The 19,052-nt window shown below is 38.8% G+C and overlaps 1 protein-coding gene across 3 annotated transcripts in view; it reads right to left on the reverse strand.

The window, feature by feature from the left end:
* Nucleotides 1-5,703: 5,703 nt before the first annotated feature.
* Nucleotides 5,704-19,052, reverse strand: part of col12a1b (collagen, type XII, alpha 1b) — an 80,024-nt gene continuing 66,675 nt past the window's right edge. For 2 of the 3 annotated variants that reach the window (XM_073811371.1, XM_065256561.1), the window contains 11 exons: nt 18,761-18,856; nt 16,677-16,730; nt 14,444-14,497; nt 14,287-14,340; nt 14,101-14,172; nt 11,787-11,822; nt 11,633-11,699; nt 11,330-11,512; nt 10,590-10,667; nt 8,072-8,242; nt 5,704-6,493 (listed from right to left, as the gene is read on the reverse strand). In XM_073811371.1, the coding sequence (XP_073667472.1) occupies nt 6,387-6,493; nt 8,072-8,242; nt 10,590-10,667; nt 11,330-11,512; nt 11,633-11,699; nt 11,787-11,822; nt 14,101-14,172; nt 14,287-14,340; nt 14,444-14,497; nt 16,677-16,730; nt 18,761-18,856 (972 nt within the window). In that variant the 3' untranslated portion in view covers nt 5,704-6,386. Of the gene's footprint in view, nt 7,635-8,071; nt 8,243-10,589; nt 10,668-11,329; nt 11,513-11,632; nt 11,700-11,786; nt 11,823-14,100; nt 14,173-14,286; nt 14,341-14,443; nt 14,498-16,676; nt 16,731-18,760; nt 18,857-19,052 lie in introns of all 3 variants that reach the window. The other variant, XM_073811372.1, reaches the window with a different exon arrangement.

A 19,052-nucleotide genomic window follows, 5' to 3' on the forward strand; every position in this document is an offset into this window, starting at 1 on the left:
AAACATCATAATGTGAGAGGAGGACTGAAGTTTAACTGAAGAACACAGCGTAAACAAACAGATGCTTTAATGCTTATGTGAGCCTCTGAGGTCATTTCAAGGACGAAAGAACAAAATGAAACAAGTTTAAGATTGTTTTACCCCGTGTTGCTAAAGCACTCTCAGTCCAAATAGCTGAATCTGAGCCCTTTCGTAACCTGTTCAGTCAGTTTTCATGATGTTTGCACGGCAGGAAACATCTCGATGCACAATGAAACATTGGCAGCTAATTGACCGTAAAGCCGGCTTCTACGTTTAGGTACTTTTCCTGTTGTGTAGATTGTGTAACTCTTGGCCTTTGAAGTTGATGATCTCGCCCACCTTCATTCACCTCTAAGCAAGGGCCGGTGTTGTGCACGACATCTTTTAAAACGGTAAAATACACATTGGAGAGAAGCCCACAGTGAAACTAACGGTGCGGATGTTGTGTAAATGATCGTAGCTGCCAGATATCTTCTATTTTTTTCCATGAACTCATGTTTGGCCTTTGCATCAATTTTGAACAAAACAAATAAAAGCCTTAAAACTAAGAAACATTTACTTTGTCCACAGAAAGCATCCGTCACTGCTAAAAACTCTCTGCGGGAGTACCTTCATATTGAACATAATGTGTTCAGTTCATCTGGGAATTTACTACAAATTCATAGAAGTTTGGAACAACAAGGGTACGAAAGTTCATTTTGGGGGGATCTGTTTGATCATGTTTTGTATATTCATGTGGTAAAAGAAGAACAGGGACATCCTCATCATCTCATGATTGGTTGTTTCATTCAGCAAATGTTCAGCAAATGTCAGACTCGGATCAGATGTTTTATATTTTGACATTAAAGGTCAAGTCCTTTCTTCCAAAGCATTCCTCTGACGGGCACGTCTGGATGAACTTCAAAGTGCATGTGTGAGAGAAGTCCACTGTCCTACCATCAGATTCTGATTCATACCTTTCAAATGAAATTCCAGAGCAGCGCTGCTGCCAATCAACAGTTCTGAGGTTCTCCTTTAAATCACTGAAATGCAGGGCCGGTTTTTGCTATGGGCAATGTGGGCGAACGCCCAGGGCGCAATCTATGTGAGGGCGCACGAGCACCCAAAAAAAAAAAAAATCCATGCTCATTTCCATGACAAGTTAGTGCTGAGAAACACAGTTGTGTGCGTGTCAGAAGAGGCACGGGTGAGGGGGGCGGGGAATTAACTTGCGACTGCAAGTCCCTCGCTCGCCTTAAGGGGGGCGAGCGAGGGATTGACTGATCCCAGGCCAGAGGCCACACAACACAAACTGCTGCGTCTGCTTCCAAGTAAATTGTATTTTTCATTCCTAAAATTAACATAGACCCATATACCTACAAACATGTAATTAATTGGGTTATGTGAAAAAAATTCTGTAGAGTCATCTACGTGACTCACGTCACGTGACTCCGTTTGATTGACGGGTAAAACGGACGTTGTTGTTGTTGGCAAAATGTAATGCAAAGTTAATGATGTCGAGTCTTCATCATCATCATGGATCAAATTAAAAGACCAAAGTAGCCATCTCAGTTGCCCGGTTCAGAAGAAGAGGAGAAGATGAAAGGAGAAACGGGCAAAAGATAAAGGTATGCCGATTTCTATGAGTGACAACGTGAGTGACGTGACAGCAGGAAATATATTAGCCTCGCACTCTTGCTAATATGTTGCTAGCCACAGAATACGACTGTATTTGGTTTTAGTTTTGCTGAACTAGCAACTATTAGAATTGAGGCATCATGCCATGCAACTAAATTCACTCTATAGGCAACACAGTCTAGTTTGTGTGTGCAACACAAAAAGTGCAAATTCACACAGACCTCCTGACTGTGTAATTTTTTATTGGTTTAAGCTATGTGTGTCAACTTAAATAACTTCTAATATACATTGACATGGCATTTTGTAAGCTACAGTGATATAGCTTTTTAAATCATTTGTAGTGTATGCTTAGTTTATATAGGATGTTAACAAATACTAATAAAATGTGTGTCATTGGCCATTTTAATTGGGTAACTGATGCATGTGTGGAATAAGTGTATCTAACTTACATAATTGTATCTTAATTGTAAATTCAGGGGCACTTCTGAAATATTTTAGAGCTAGAGCACCCACTGGCCAAAATGAGGAGTCAGATGATACTTCCACAGCAGCAACTGTATGTGTGTGTGTGTGTGTGTGTGTGTGTTTGCGCGTGCATGAGTGGGTGTTTATACTGTATTACATGTTTTTCTCTGTTCTTGCGACCTTTTTGTATTTAAGATTATATAACAAAATAATACATGTTGGTGGCGGGGTTTGGGGGTAATTCTTTTTTTTCTGGGGGCGGCCAAGGGATGGTTCGCCCAGGGCGTAAATCTAGCCAGGACCGCCACTGCTGAAATGATCTGCTGAATGTGGACACATTCTCTGTGTGTCTGAACCAAATTAAGTCAAGCCTATTGTGCAACGCTTTTGGCCATAAATCAGTGAAGTGCCTCACAGAAGCTTCTTCAAGCGGTTCCTCGTGGGAGAAAGGCGGGTTTTCTACAGACGCATTTAATATTCGTAATATGAAAATTAGTTTTCGGTTTGCATCGACCACAACAAATCCAAAATGAGCAGCAGATGAATATGTCCCTGATCTGATCAACATACTGGAGTAAATCTCACAGCATTACATACCGAATTAAAATAATGAGTACCATTGCAGAAAAACAAAAACATTCAAATATTAAAATTGTCTGATAAAGTCATTAAAATTTTTTGCCAAATAGTCTTCTTTCTTAAATCTACAGCTTTAAATGGGGGGGGGGATTTCATGCATTCTGTCTTATTAACACAATAAAAGAGTTAACTATGCTAAATCCTCATGCTAAACAAATGCATAGTGTCAAAAAAGCAGGTGAGATGGTGTATTTCTATAACTCTGGGTTAACTGTTACGTATCATAGACCCCTTATTCCTTTTATGGGCACTTCCCCCACACATCAATCAGGGTGACAGCGCTCATCATTTATAAAACTTTATACATATACAACTTTGTTATATATCAAGAATTAACAAATGGCACAACAAAAAAGTGTGTTTTTGGAAGTAAGGAGAAGAAAACCTTATTTAGCTTTCCAAGTAACCCTGTCTTAAGACAACAGTGAATGTTTTTTCCCAGACAGCAAGGTAATTGCGAATGGGTTTTTGTTTGTTACCTGCATTTTTGAGACGATCCCTTGACAAACAAAGCCCAGTTTGATGCCAGATTTGTCATTTGTTAAAGGGGCCATGGCATGAAAATCTGACTTTTTCCGTGTTTAAGTGCTATAATTGGCTTCCCAGTGCTTCTATCAACCTAAAAAAATTTAAATAGATCAACCCAGTAACTTAGTTTTGGTAAACCATTCTCTGCAAGCATGAGAAAACTTAAATAATTGAAATGTGGCTCTCCTTATGATGTCATCTTGATTGATCTTATTATAATAATACCGCCCTTTAATCTGCCCTATCCAACCAAAGCACAGCCATTTAGTGCAGGGAGAAAGAGAGAGAAAAAAATAATTCAGAGCACAACTGAGTTTCAATTTCAACAAACCACCATGATTGCGATCAGGGTTTGACTTTCATCAGTTCATTTGCATTTTAAAGGACACACCCAAAATGGCACATTTTTGCTCACACCTACAAAGTGTCAATTTTAACATGTTATAATAAATTATTTATATGGTATTTTGAGCTAAAACTTTACATATGTACTCTGGGGATACCAAAGATTTATTTGACATCTTAAAAAAAGTCTTGTGACATGGCCCCTTTAAAATACCAAATCAAATCTGGAGTCAAAACCACAGGCGGTAAATAAATCAAAATCTAATCTCAAGTGTTTGGTTTGCAATCGGTACATAAATTCATATAATGAAAACAACATGAACATATAGCTGTGCTGTACTCATAACTCTTTATCTCCTCCCACTGTAAGCTTCAAAATGTTTGACCTTTTTCTGAAAAAAAAAACAGAAAGGCTGTTCTGTCTTTTATACAGTCCCTCCAGAAAAAAAGTGATTATGCGATCGCATGATTCAATGCATAATCTGCCAATTATGCAGGGGTGCATTTTTTTTTCAAATATGTTGCACTTTCGAAGCATAAATTGCAGATTTTCGTGTGCAAAATATGCAGGATTTCGTAGCAAAAATCACATATATCTTAGCAGAAAGTAGAAAAATTAAGCATTTACTCCACACAAGCACAGCCATCTCCCCTGTTGCCATGGGAACATTATGAAGTGATGTGATTATGTGACGGGAATAATTCAACATCATTGAAAAGTTTTTGCAGGTTACCGCAATTTCATCGCATGAAATTGCATAAATATCCCGCATATTTCATTGCATTTAAAAAAACGTGCCGCAAGATCAAGGATTTTTGCCCGCAACAATCACAAAAAAAACTTGTGTTTTTCTGAAATGACTGTTTATAAATCTTACAGCACAAAAAACTCATAAAATATCACCTGGCAGAATGTAACCCCACCTAAGGGCCGTTCACACTATGGACAATAACAATAAAAAATATAGTTTGAAAAATCTTTTATATTGAAGAGAATTACAATAAAGATACAAGGAACAATGTAGTTGGGGTGCCTTTCGAAATCAATTTATTTTTCCCAACTGATGAATAATAAATCATCGAGAGTCAATGAAATATATTTGAATTAAAAGTGCCTGCATATTTAAAATGCCAAACGCTACCCAGTCTCACAAAAAAAAATGTTCGTGATCATATCACGAATTTCTGTTTATGTGTCATTGTCAAGTATTGGTTTCTCAACTACTTTTTCCTAGTTTCAACCCATTTTCGCTTCTCGCTTCTATTTAGGGTTATATTTGGTGTTTGCATTAGGATGTCACTTTAAGTATTTGTTTATACTATTTCTGATTTATTTTTATATTTATACCATTGTCGCCTGGCGTTGGGGTTAGACTTGGGTTTGGATAAGGATGTCATTTTATGTAAATCTAACCCCTAAACTGAAGCGAAAATGGTAAGAAAATAAGACAAAAGCAGTTGAGTAACCAATCCGTGACAATGACACATAAACAGAAATTAGTGATACGATTACGAAAAAAATGTGGAAATTTGTGACAGTATCACGAAAAAGAATTAAAAAAAATTACGTGACTAAAGGTATGTATTTTCGTATGACTGGGCTTGCCAAATGACACTGTGGAGAAACTCTTTGTTCATAGCATAAAATTACTGCAGTGTTGTTGTAGTGAAATCGATTATGTAATGTTTTATTGTCTATATTGACTACACCAATATATCAGATTATAGATTACACCAACTAGATTAACTGTTTAGAGATACGCAAAACGCAGCACATTTGCTGGTTATAGCTGCTGTAAATACATAATATTATGAAATATTACGGATTATAGAATATTAGTTAATGCCATTAAAGGTAAATGATTTATGTGAGTACTACAGCGCACAATCAAATAAATAAAATTATCATAATGCGCGGTGGACCCTAGTTATCCTTATCGTTAACATTATGGTTAAAGTTTGAACGGCACTTTATATCATTACATCCATATTAAATCTGGGTAATTTGTTACATTGGCAACATACTTTTTAAATAAAAAAATATATATATATAAAAATAGCATAAATAAATAAAAATAGCAGAAACCGTTCTATTTTCAGTAGTTTTATTGAAAAATGCCTCCTCTGATTCAGAAATAAATAAGAAAATAAGGCTGTGGATTCACAATGTGCAGTAATGAACATAAAGCAGCAACACTATGTCTATAGTCTTGCACGCAAATTCTGACTGCATTTGATAATGATAAACAACAATTATAACAACTATATTCTGGATTAAAAAAAGAAAAAAAAAACACACTACAATTCAAATAAAACCAAAACATCGTAAATATACACCACAGACATGCAATTCCACCTTTGGTAAAATCAACTGCGCTGTGAAATCAAACGTTCATCCGATACGATCAATATTTGATTTACAATACTGTGATGAAGAGCAGATGTTAAGAAAACACGAAAAGCTTTCAGCTAAAGACAGAAATGAATAACTACGGTGAGTTTGTACGAGACATAAATGAGGATGAAGAGGCGATGATCTTCAGAAACCCTTCAATGTTAATAAATTATCAAACACCTTTCACCTGCACGCAGATCAATGACTGCAATCTGACAAAACGTTCAATGCCATTTTACAAGCGATGGAGTACAAACGTGAAGCTGTGAGGTTATGAGATTCATGCCAAGGGTTAAATGAACTGTACAGGACACTGGAACGTCAAGAAAACAAACAACATGAAGCCAATGGATTTTGCCCTTCATCACACTATCCTTTAGGAGCCGGTGTCTGTCTGTGATCTCCTACGCCGCTGGTGAGGGGAAATCTCGAAATCTTCTCCGGAGACGGGATCTACGCGCTCGGCTTCGGGTGGAAACTGTTCTGCTTGGGAATACGGCAGCGACCAATCGTGTATCAGTATCATTGTGCAAGTAAAATATGAGCGTTACCTTTCTGAATACAATCAAATGATGGGAAGTGCAAAGACGAGGAATTATAAAGGTCAGTGTAGATCATACAGAAGGATCCAAATCTGAGACGAAAAAGACTATATTATCAACATAACAAATAAAGTCAAAGTTCAACTAAAAAATTTCATAACATCCTGGTCACCAATGATGACATTCAAAGGAGCTCTATGCATATTTTTTTTAAATGTTTTAAACAGCATATTGTGCGTTTCAATCAAAAAGAAAAAATGTCCTTTTTTGGAATGTTCCAAATCCTAAACCTACTTTCAATGTAGTCTCAGACTTTTTGGACCCCCCTGTATGTTACTGTATACAAACACACTGATATTTATGAGAAACCTTCGTCTATCAAAGCCAACAGCCATGATGTGGTTTAATTCTTCTGTAATGTATAACACGAACATGACAACTAGAATGAAGAATTCAACCACAATCATATGAATGCAAAACATTACTTTAAGTCAAGTCAATGTGAAATGACCTCCATGAAACATAAACTGATCTTAGCTGATGGAAACAGACAGAGAAAATCTCCAAGGTCCGACGTATAAAATATATCCGCCCGGAGCAGCAGATTACTAAGATCAGCAAGCAGAAGAACACACAAGCTCACTACAAAGGGTTAAAAACTACCGGCTTTAGTGGTCTAGGGGTTGATTTACTATGCATGATTAGTTTATTTACAGATATACAGAAACGGTTGACTTGACATGCTTTTCTTAATGACTGTCGCTCTGGCTACACATCCACCTGGTTAGTATTTGTTGTAGGGTTTGAGTGTTTTATTCATGCGTCCGGTCGACTGCAGCAGCTCGTTCGGGTCGTTCTGGCTGCCGTCACTGATGCCCGTGGCTGTGAGTTGTGGTTAGTACCATCCGCTCGTAATGTCTTTTAGCTGTTTGGGTTTGTTTAGGTTTGTTTGTTTGTTTTCATTCAATAGCGTTGCTTTATTCATCTCCGTGGAGGTTATCCGCACACAGAGCCCAATAACATGTGACTTTCTCAGGATTTCAAAGTGTAAGCAGCACAGGTGCTTTAGAAAGATTATGAACCTGGAACAGTTTGAAAACTGGGGGTTAGAATTCAAAGAGCTTCCAAACGGTACAGAAACCAGGAAAATGAGGTTAAGATGTGGTTAACCGTGTCCTAACTGGAGACTAGCCAATACAGCTATAGGGAGATTTTGAAGATTTTATAAAAGAAATAAATCAATTAATTTTGTCTACACTGAAAGGATGATCGCAAGTTATGTGGATCAAAGTGAATGACGTTTGTCATAGTCGCAGTTGGGATTGATTTATCAAGCCGAACCTAGTTAGGACACAGTCGTGATGCCATCTAACCTCATATTCTCTAATGCATCTCTAAGAAATCAGAAACCAAAGCAACATCTGATACAGCTGAAATCATGCACTATGTTACTCTACCGCATGCCATTAATGCTGAGTCAATAGAAACGGCACAGCTGGAACCAATAGGGACGACGTACCTCTGTATCCCTGACCGTTATAGGGAATGCCGACACACTGCGAGGAGTCACAGTAGCCGGAGGGACCTGGCGGACCTCGTATACCAGCGACACCATTGCGACCAGGTGGACCGCGATTGCCCGGAGAACCGGATGGACCTGGAGGGCCGGTTCGCGATTCGCCTGGTGGTCCTGCAGGATTGAGGAGAAAGTTGGTAAGCTACTGTATACTTTAGGGACAGAAAAGGTTTTTTAAAAGGTTCCCACGAGATCCCCTCATCTTATTTGTTCTGCATTGTAAAATAGAAATGTAAAACCATTTAATTCTGTTAAAGTGAAATCCACTAAATAAATCTAAAATAAAACACAAGCCTAATAGTGAAGTTTGCCTTAGCAAATATGACCAATCAACACTTAATAAATTTGTAAAGCTAAGTAAGGCCCAATTCCATTTCTACCCCTACGAATGGCGCGAATTGAGCGCCTGGCACGGTACACGTGGTACCCACGAATGGTGCTTTTTGTGCATTTTGCGTTTGACGCCAGAATTGAAAAATTTGAACTTTGGCGGAATTTTGCGCTGCGTTAACCAATCAGAAGCCTTTTTTGCTGCTTTGGCGACAGCCCCGCCTGGAGTCATTAATTCAACCTGAAGGCTTGATATTGTCCGTAAGCAGTCGCCGGGAACTAAACGACACAAGTTCTTATTTCTATAGAGGAAGCAGGGAAAAAAAAGGACCTCGCTTGGAAGTTGTAATACACATTTCACTTTTGAGTCACGTGACGTTTATCGAACCGCACCGTTTATTTTCTCCATATAGTAAGTTTACCAAATACAAACCGGTAACTCTCTCAATAAATGCACAATCAACATCAGCCATCTTGCAAACAGACAAACGCAGACAACAAAACGTCTAATTCTCTCTACACAGGCGAATGCATTCAAACTGTTCAAACGGCAAACTAGGATTTTGACGCCTGAAACGCGGTTGGTGTAAACGCAGCATTACAGTTCCATATCACTTTGCATAGTTAACTGTAATAACGGACTTACAAAAACAACATGACAGACGATTTTCCGAGGCAATAACAGCGCTGTTTAGAGACAAACCGAGGTAGCCTCGTTCACACAATCTCTTTCTTTCTGGCGTATGCGGTGTGGGCGGCAGTGGCTCAGTGGTTCATGTAGGTTGTCTACAAACCGGAAGGTTGGTGGTTCGATCCCCGGCTCCACTGGACCAAGTGTCGAGGTGTCCTTGAGCAAGGCACCTAACCCCAGCTGCTCCCGACGAGCTGGATGGCGCCTTGCAAGGCTGACACCGCCGTCGGTGTATGAATGTGTGAGTTAATGGGTGAATGTGAGGCAACATGTACAGCGCTTTGGATGGCCATAGGTCTGTTAAAAGCGCTATATAAATGCAGTCCATTTACCATTTACCATTCTTTCTCTCTGTATCTCCGTCGCTCTCTTTCTAATAACTTCATTAATAACTACATTAGAATGCTATCAGCGCCTCAAGCCTTCATTGCCAGCTTTAAAATGACGTTTTGGAACAAGCAAAAGAGCCGTTGGATGAGACGCGGAAGAAATAGTCCTACTCACAATAGCGATTTAAGTACAAAAACCAGACGAATCCCTTTAAATATATCATGTGATCGATGTCTTGAGGTGTTGTCACCGTAGTCTAAGCGGAATAATTGACGACGGGCCGTTGAATTATTGAATAACAGTCGCATCAACACCTCGGGTTTGCATTATCTTTTTAATAATTCAACAGCCCGTCGTCAATTATTCCTTACTTATATTCAGTCTTTAATTTAAAAGAAATGTTCGCAAAAAAATCGCTAAAGTTTGCAAACATATCCCGTGTTACTAATTTAGGGTGACCATACGTGCCATTCTTCCCGGACGCATCCCGTCCAGGATTTAGTGTTCGTCTTCCGGAAGTCGGATTTGTCACTGCATACGTCATAGAGGATTATTATTATTATTAGAGAAAAGCAACCGTTACATTTTAAGGTAAGAATGAAACTACGTTTGTATATCTTATGTTTTTAACTGAATGGCGTATGCGGTCAACAAATACGACTTCCGGAAGACGCACCGAAATCCTGGACGGGATGCGTCCGGGAAGAATGGCACGTATGGTCACCCTAACTAATTGAACAATAGTACAGAAACATAGACAAATGTTAACCTCTGGAGCGCAATCGCATCCCTGTTTCCCTGCTCTGATCGTGTCATGGTTCAGAGGGGTGTGTGGTGTGTTGCTTTTGGGCTTCCAGGACCACTTTTTAGGCTGTAACTAAACTTATATGACTGCATGTGAAGGCTGCATCTTTTAAGTTTGTGATAAACATTGCATCTACTTTGACGTAGGACGTATATGATGTCATATGACGGTGCAGTAGTGGTGTTTCATTTCTTAGCAGAGTATTTTTAACTCTTCCCATTTTACTCTGTTTCAAGGGGTGAGGTGTATAAAATAGTATTGGAACTGGGCCTAAGTGTCTCTTTGTTTGTTTTGGTGAAACACACCGGGTGGCCCAGGAGGCCCTCTATGTCCTCTCTCTCCAACGCCTGGACTCCCTCGATCACCCTTCTCTCCAGCTGGTCCTAATGTAAACACACACAAACACAACAGTGTGAGCACAAAGACAAGAGTGGACACACACTCAATTCACAACACAAAGTGTACACACTCAACACAAAAGAGTGCACCCACTTAACTCACAACACAAGAGTGCGCGCACACACACTTAACACAAAAGAGTGTACCCAATCATTTAGAGGATTTATAAGTGTAATATCTTGTAAATCATGCTGACATTCATGAGGTGTGTCCCAGAGGCTGATAGACGTTGTAAGTGAATAGGACTGTTTCTCGTTAATGGCAATGTGGGCAACATGATTACACATGATTACACATGTTACCCGCATTCTCTGAACGATTACTCAATGTGTCCTGCAGACGACTAGAAGACTGGAGAAACAGTTAATAAACTCATCGGGGAGTAAACAGAGACAGTGAATCATGTACCTGCAAGCTCTTTATTGCTTGTGCACATGATTCACTTTAGGAATTATGCAATTCACATAACGGTGCAAAAAGATCTTACCCATCAATATTTCTACATTTATACTGAAGTATACAGTGAGGGCAGACATCCAAACTAACCACAGCTCCGCTGAGACATGAGGGTTACTGAAAAAAATCTCACGGCTGTTTTTGGCTCGGTTAATGTTTATGTTATGGTTTCGGCTGTTCTTTCCGGTACCTCTTTCTCCCTGACTACCGGGTAAACCTGGATTCCCTGGAAGACCATTTCTGCCTATCCGACCGGGCTCTCCACGTGGTCCCTCGGGTCCGGGAGGTCCGGGAGGGCCAGAAGGCCCTGGTGAGTTGCTATGATAGTTATTGGGGATCTGGTTTATCACTTCGTTAAATCGACCCATTTGCCCTTTAGATAAAATACAACATGAAATGTGGATTATTATAAAATGCGTCACACTAACTGCTAAAAAGCATACAATAGAAACACAATGAATTCACGAGGGGTTATTGTAAGAAACTGAATTACCGTTGACCAGTTGCTCGCAGACCTGTCGTGCGATGGATCTCATCATGCTCTGAGACGCAATGTCTCCCTGACAGAAGAAATTCAAGCATCAATCAAAGTATGTTTATTGTGAAATGATGAATACATGAGAACAGATAAGACAAAAATCACTCACTCTTTCTCCTTTATCTCCTTTAACACCTACAGGTCCCTGCAGGCGCACAAACAAGATTTCTCTTTAAATAGACATCACATACATTTTGTCCTCATTTATGTTTAAAAAACACCCCATACATTTCAATACATTCAAAATATTTATTAGGGCTGCATAACGATTAGTCGCCGCAACTAATCAAAACGATTAATCGCAACTAATCGTTTGAAGAACAAACGTTTTTGTTTACATCTTATGTGTGTTGTGTATAATAATTATGTTTATATAACAGGGCTGTCAAAATTAACGCGTTAACGCAAATTCATTTTAATGCTACTAATTTTATTAACGGTGATTAACGCAATGCCCTTGGTCCAGCCTATGGTTGGATATATTAGGACGCAGTCTTACTGTGACCCGTGCTGTCTAAATGAGTCAGTGGTTTTCATAAAAATAAGCACATTAAGCTCTTGTCTAGCAAATTCAATGCTCTAAATAGTCATTAAACATCTAAAATTATTTATTTGTACGTTTTCTGAGAGGTGAACCGTCATAATGATCTAATGCAAAGATGGGTCTCATCCGCATATTTTTGTTTCGCTTTAAAGCATGCAGAAATCAAAAAATAAATTGGAGGACTTGCTTGATGTTAAAAGGGTTATTAAGAGAGATAAAGTTCGGGACCTGATTAATGTTTAAAGAGTTATTAAGAGCGACAAGACTCAAAAACGATCTTCCTCGCGTGCACACAGAGGCGCGAGTGCACGACCCCGATATGTAGACATCTACACAAAATGACAGTTTGAAAAATATCTGTTTTGACAAGAATTCACGCAGGTAAGACCTATAATCTGTTATATCTGTAGTAAATGTTTGGTTAACTGTGGAAAAATATCTGATGTGTTAACATTAAAGATCCTTGCATTATAGTAGATCTGTCTCAATGTCAATCAAACAAAAAGAAACAAAAAGTTTAACATATATTGATATTATTTTTGACTTTGTGTGTGCGTTAAATCTATTTATTGAATCTATTATTTTAAAGTATGGATGTGGTAATTTTGCGGTCATTTGGGATTTTTCTATAAATTACCTAGATTCAAACAAGTCATGCATTGTTTTGAAGTTTTTTAATAGAGAATGTCAAAATATAAAATTATAAAATTTGCTCATTCCTCCTTAATTTGTCAGCACAGCTCACAAATGATGCGGCAGCAAACAAAAATGGAGAAAGAAAAGAGTCTTTTGAAAGGACAATTCATATACAAAACAATGGCTGATGGTTCTGTTGAAAATGTTAACAGGCTGGTGTAACATAAATTTGCATAAAGCATCTATATTTGTCCACAACCATGTTGATTAGAGTATTAAAAAACTGAAAATTGTTCAATTAAGGTAAATTTAGAACAGATAAAAATGTGAGATAATTTGCGATTAATCGCGAGTTGACTCATGAAATCATGCGATTAATCTAGATTAAATATTTTAACCTATTGACAGCCCTAATATATAAACACACACCCACAAATAAATAATTCTGAGAAAAAAATAGGTATAATAGATATTATAAGTATTTATATTTTTATAAAATATAAATTACATATCAATATAGAAATGTATATACACATGTAAATATTTCTTAAATATATACATGAATCGTTGTGTGTGTGTTGATAAATACATACTTCTTATACACAATACACACGTAATACCTAAACAAAAAAGTTTATTCTGCAAACGATTAGTTGCGATTAATCAATATGATTAGTTGTGATTAATCGTTATGCAGCCCTAAAATGTATCCAATGACAAACAGTGTAGAGTGTGAATTATCTCTTTGTTGTTAAACTGGATTACTTTATGGAAAAGAAGTCAATAGTAGGGTCGAGGTGTGTTTGGGTTAAAACTGCAGTGTTGACTAAAAACTGTTAGTCTCTACTTTCATACAGAGAGAATAAAAACTATTGCTGATAGGTCACTCAACAAAGCTCACTTTTCCTTTTAAAATTACTATTAAATATTAAGTTTGTCTAAGAAATTATAATAAACAAATTAGTCAATTGTTATAAGATTATCGTTTTATCTGATGAGAAATGCTCACTTAAGTTGAGTTGAATTGTTGAGATATTTTGAAAGGTCCAGATAAGAGACGCACAAGATTACCCCAGTAAAATCTTAATATATCCATTCGCTTCTATTTAATCTAGAAACAATTAAGATATTTGTGATTATCCTTTCTCACAGCCACATTTATTTCTCTTTTTATGAGTGCCACTCAGATGTATGTCTGAGTAACCCACAGGTCGCACAAAAACCCCAAGCAGAGTGTTCTTACCGGAGCACCGGTATCTCCAGTATTTCCTTCTTTTCCAGTGGGTCCCTGCATTCCAGGGGCTCCTGGAGGTCCCTGAGCAACAGAATAAAATCTCTGATCTTCACAAGAACAGATGTCTACAATACAGTGTCACATCTGAGCACAACCAAACCAATTTAACAACACCCCAGAAAATGAAGAACATACCATGGGACCTTGAGGGCCTCTGGGTCCCACCGGGCCCTCCTTTCCTGGGGGTCCCTGCATTAACAACGTACAGGTATATTAATCTGATCTATAACATTCATATGAAAGCATGTGATAATGTGTACAGTATGTGTGTTCAAGTGTCACCACCACTCACCCGTATACCAGCGGGTCCAGCAGGTCCCATGTTACCGGATGGTCCCGGTGGACCCTAAGAAAGAAAATAAGAGTCAGACTTACAGCAGTTTCATATTAACACAGGTTGCTTACCTCGGACCAAACAAATTAAATTACTTGACACAAACAATTTCACCCAAAAAAGATCTCTTTCTTTCTCTCTTCGTATGCTTTGATGTCTTGGCATTAAATTTACAGGGTACTTAATTTATTCCAGATCTGTTTTACTGGCCGTTATAAACCTCGGCTGCATCTCTGCAAGTCATTAGATGCATGTTGTTGTTATAGCAACGCGGTCACCTGTAGGGCCGCCCGCCCCTCTCAACATTAACAGATCAAGTATCACCGTCTGTCCTGAAAAATTGATGATGAAATAATAACATGCTGTATATTCACAACACAAGTGCAAACATGTATATCTAAAATGGAAAAACCAAAGTCATTGCCAGTCATGCCCGGTTAAAAGAAAACAAAGCCTTGTGATCTTCTTTTTTTAGGAACACATCAGGAGAACTTCTGCAGAATCTCAATATACTTCTGACATTATACGAAATCACCTCAGGTTAAATATGGGTCCTTGTGTATCTCATCATCACTGACGCACTATACAGTATTTAAAGGGTTACCCCACTTTCATAAAAAATAATACAAATATAATTTACTCACCCCCATGTCATTCAAGATGATTGTCTTTCTTTGTTATGCCGAAAAGAATTTTTTTTTTTTTTTAGGAAAACATTCCAGGATTTTTTTCAATTTAATAGACCCCAACAGTTTACAGTTTCAGTGCAGTTAAAAATTGCAGTTTTAATGCAGCTTAAAGAGCTCTAAACGATCCCAAAAATTTTCAGGAAGAAAAAAAAAAAATAAGTACTTTTATACCACAACGTCTCATCTTGCATTAGCCGCATGATGCGTTAGCGTGACCTTACGTATTACGTAATCACGTGGAAAGGTGACGTATGTGAAACTACACCCCAGTGTTTACAACTGTGGAGAAAGATGAGCGCTCAGACGTTGTTGTATGTGTAAAGATAATAATTGATGTTTTTGTGTCAGTTTATTGTTGGGTATGCATATGTGCGTTGTGTGTTAAAGGTGCAGTGTGTAATTTTTTTAAGGATCTCTTGACAGAAATGCAAATAATATACAAAACGATATTATCAGTGGTGTATAAAGACCTTTTATAATTAACCGTTATGTGTTTATTACCTTAGAACGAGACCTTTTTATCTACATACACCGAGGGTCCCCTTACATGGAAGTCGCCATTTTTTGCCACCATTTTTCTACAGAAGCCCTTAACGGACAATTTTTTTACTAAGTTGTCTCTGACGATGACATATTTGTCCGGTGGTGGCTACCATAGCTTCTCTATGTGTTTCAAAAGTGAGGGGTGAGCAGTGGACTTAGCCGTGGGTTGCAATTCGCAACCTCACCACTAGATGCCACTAAAATTTACACACTGCACCTTTAAAATGGTCAGCAAGTGTGCGTTTCACATGTAACACGTGACCTTTCCACGCTGGCGTATCCCCATAGTGCAAAACGAGAAGTTGTGGTTTAAAATACTTTTTTTTATTTTGGGGGTCAAAAATGATAATGATTTTGCTAGATAAGTCCTTTATGTCTCGGGTTGTGATCGTTTCGAGCCCTTTGGAGCTGCGTTGAAACTGTAAATTGTTGAGCTCCACTAAAGTCCAATATATGGAGAAAAATCCTGGAATGTTTTCCTCAAAAAACTTAATTTCTTCTCAACTGAACAAAGAAAGACATAAACATCTTGAATGAAATGGGGGTGAGTAAATTATTTTCAAAGATTTATTTGCAAGTGGAACATGTCTTTAAATTTGTACCAAATATTGTTTTTGTTGTTTTATTTGTAGCAGTTATTCCAGTACGTCCAGAACGAAGCTTTAAATAATCAAATGTGCTAATTTGCTTTTTTGAGAACAAAAACACTCCAAGCCATTTGTTTCCCAAGCTGAACACATCTCCAAACCCAAACAGAAACCAGAGAGTTTAAAGTGTCAGAGACTTGTGATCTACAACTATAGTTTAAGCTCTGCCTCTTCTCCAGCCCGAGGACACTGAATTACGACCTAACATTAACCACATGAACCTCATCCAGAGGGGTAGCGAAGGCTGTAGGACACAAATAATCCTCCCGTCTCCCTCCCAAAACACAGACTGAACTCCAGATCAACACTTACTTTCTGTCCAGGTAAGCCAGAATCACCCGGATCTCCCTTTGGACCCTCACGACCCTGAGCAGGAATAAAACACAGACAAAAAATCAGTTTGGATCAGACTTAGCCTTATGTTTAAGATGATGAGATATTTTTACATTCGTGATTTTGGGAAAACCCTTCGAATGTTGCGCAGGAACATTTTTAGAAAAATAACTAAAATGAATTTTTTTGGTCAAAATTGGGTTTTCAATAAATTTATATTCTATAAAAAATAACATGTCTATCATCTCTGAAAATATTTGGCGAAAAATAGCGATTTAAAGTGATAAGCTGAAAACAGACCCGGACCACAGAGGTCGCTCATCTGTGTTGCCAGATTGGAAATGTCCAAGAATCGTATTGTGGAATTTGGGAGAAAATTAGCGCACACAAGTCAAATGTGCAGAATACAGATATGGCCGAGAAGACGTAATGTGAAAAGAGATTAAATTGTGGCTATAAGAGATACAGCAACCAATGAAATCTGGTGGAGTATCACGGGATGAGCGCTGTTTTTATCCTAATCCTTCCATCAAACCTAACCCTAAACCCAACACTTCACGGGATTTAGGCCATAGCTGTATTCCATCTAGCCAGGACGGCTGTTTTCAGACTAATCCTACCCCCAAACATAAGCCTAAACTCAACATCTGGCGAGGTTTAGGGCGTAGCTGTATCCCTTCGAGCCAAAGCCAAGATATGGGAGACATGCGTAAAGTTCGAGTTCTTCTCGTATAGAAGTCAAAATTATGGTACAAATATGATAATTATCGAACATCTGGCAACACTGTCGCTCATTGCGGGTCATTTTGTTACTCACTCTAGCTTACTCGCGGAATTTAACTGTGTGTCATGCAAATTTTCCACTCGAGTTGAAAATTTTAAACTTGGGCGAAGACGCGTTTGAGGCGAATAGCGTGTGTTTTCGTGGCAAACCCGGTGCCCATATCGCGTCATTCGCATTGGCCCACGCGAGGACGCGTCTCATTGCATCTTTGCATTGACTTTGTATGTAATCTACTCGCGCAAATTGTTGAACTTGCGTCTGGTGTAAACCCACAGTTACTGAAGAGCAGGAGTCCTGATGAAGATACACTAGTCATGTTTTTGTCACATTGATAATGTGGCAACCTGCACTGTGCTTGCTATGTTTGTAAAATAGTCGTGCCATCTAAACATTAACGGTACATTCACACGGGGCAAAAGCATTAACGCTTCTCATTTAATTTGAATGGGTGACGCCATGCATTGCTGAACTTAATTGTGTATCCGTCAATGTCACGTCACTGGCGTTGCTTGCAGCAAAAGTTGAACATTTCTCAATTTTTCGAGCGCCAACACATGCATCAGCCAGTCAGATCGCCTTATGCAATAACTTCCTGCGAGCCAGTCAATTACGTTTATGCAAGACCAGTGCATGTGTTGCGGCCACTGTGATTGGGTCTTCGCCACTTTTGTTTTAGACGAGTTAACATTTTGGAAAGGGCTTAAACCCAGCTTTCATATGGTATCAATATCTAAAATTGGTAAAATGACACTGTGTGATGGGTTTTCCTCTTTTCTAAAGAGATGCATTACTGATGCTGTTGCTAGGTGGTTGCTGGGGTGTTCTGTGTGGCCACAAAGCAAATGTTTTTTTTTTGGCTATAGTATAAACAACTTGAAAAAAGTATGGTTCGTGTTCATTGCACAAGCATAAGTAATGAGGTCTAAATGTTTGGCTGGCCATTAGTTCAAATCCCCAACGCTGAGAACCATCAGGTCCTCAAAGTGCTGCTCGCCGGAGGAAATCCAGAAAGATTTGTGTGTTAGCAGCAGGATCAGGCAGTTTATGAGAGGTCTGATGAGCGTAAAGCTCCCAGATGTAAAGGAATGCTGAATCCAGAGTTTGCTGCCATAATTATGCCTTCACCACAAAACTCCCGGGATAATAAATCGCCTCAATAATTCCTGTTCGGTGTACTGAGGAACCCAGGACTGATTTATGGTCAGCTACTGACATCTGACTGTGAGATGACATAACAGATATATAATGCAAACACTAGTAAGTTGTTATAGAGACTTACAGCTTCGCCTGGGATGGAAAGCCCGCTGGGGCCCTGTGGTCCTGGTGGGCCCATCGGACCTGGCGAACCCATATCACCCCGCGGTCCTGCTGGACCCTGAAGAGATGTACAGAAGAAAATCAACACAGCTACTCGCGTCTTTAGATCTACAAGACCTGTTTAACTCTTTCCCCGCCATTGACGAGATATCTCGTCAATTAAGAGAAAACGCTTCCCCGCCAATGACGAGATTTTCCGTCTTTCCGCAATACCGCTAATATCCACCAGGTGGCGCCCTTCCGCAACTTTTTAA

This window comes from Paramisgurnus dabryanus, chromosome 12 (genome assembly GCF_030506205.2).
Source record: "Paramisgurnus dabryanus chromosome 12, PD_genome_1.1, whole genome shotgun sequence".
NCBI lineage: Eukaryota > Metazoa > Chordata > Actinopteri > Cypriniformes > Cobitidae > Paramisgurnus > Paramisgurnus dabryanus.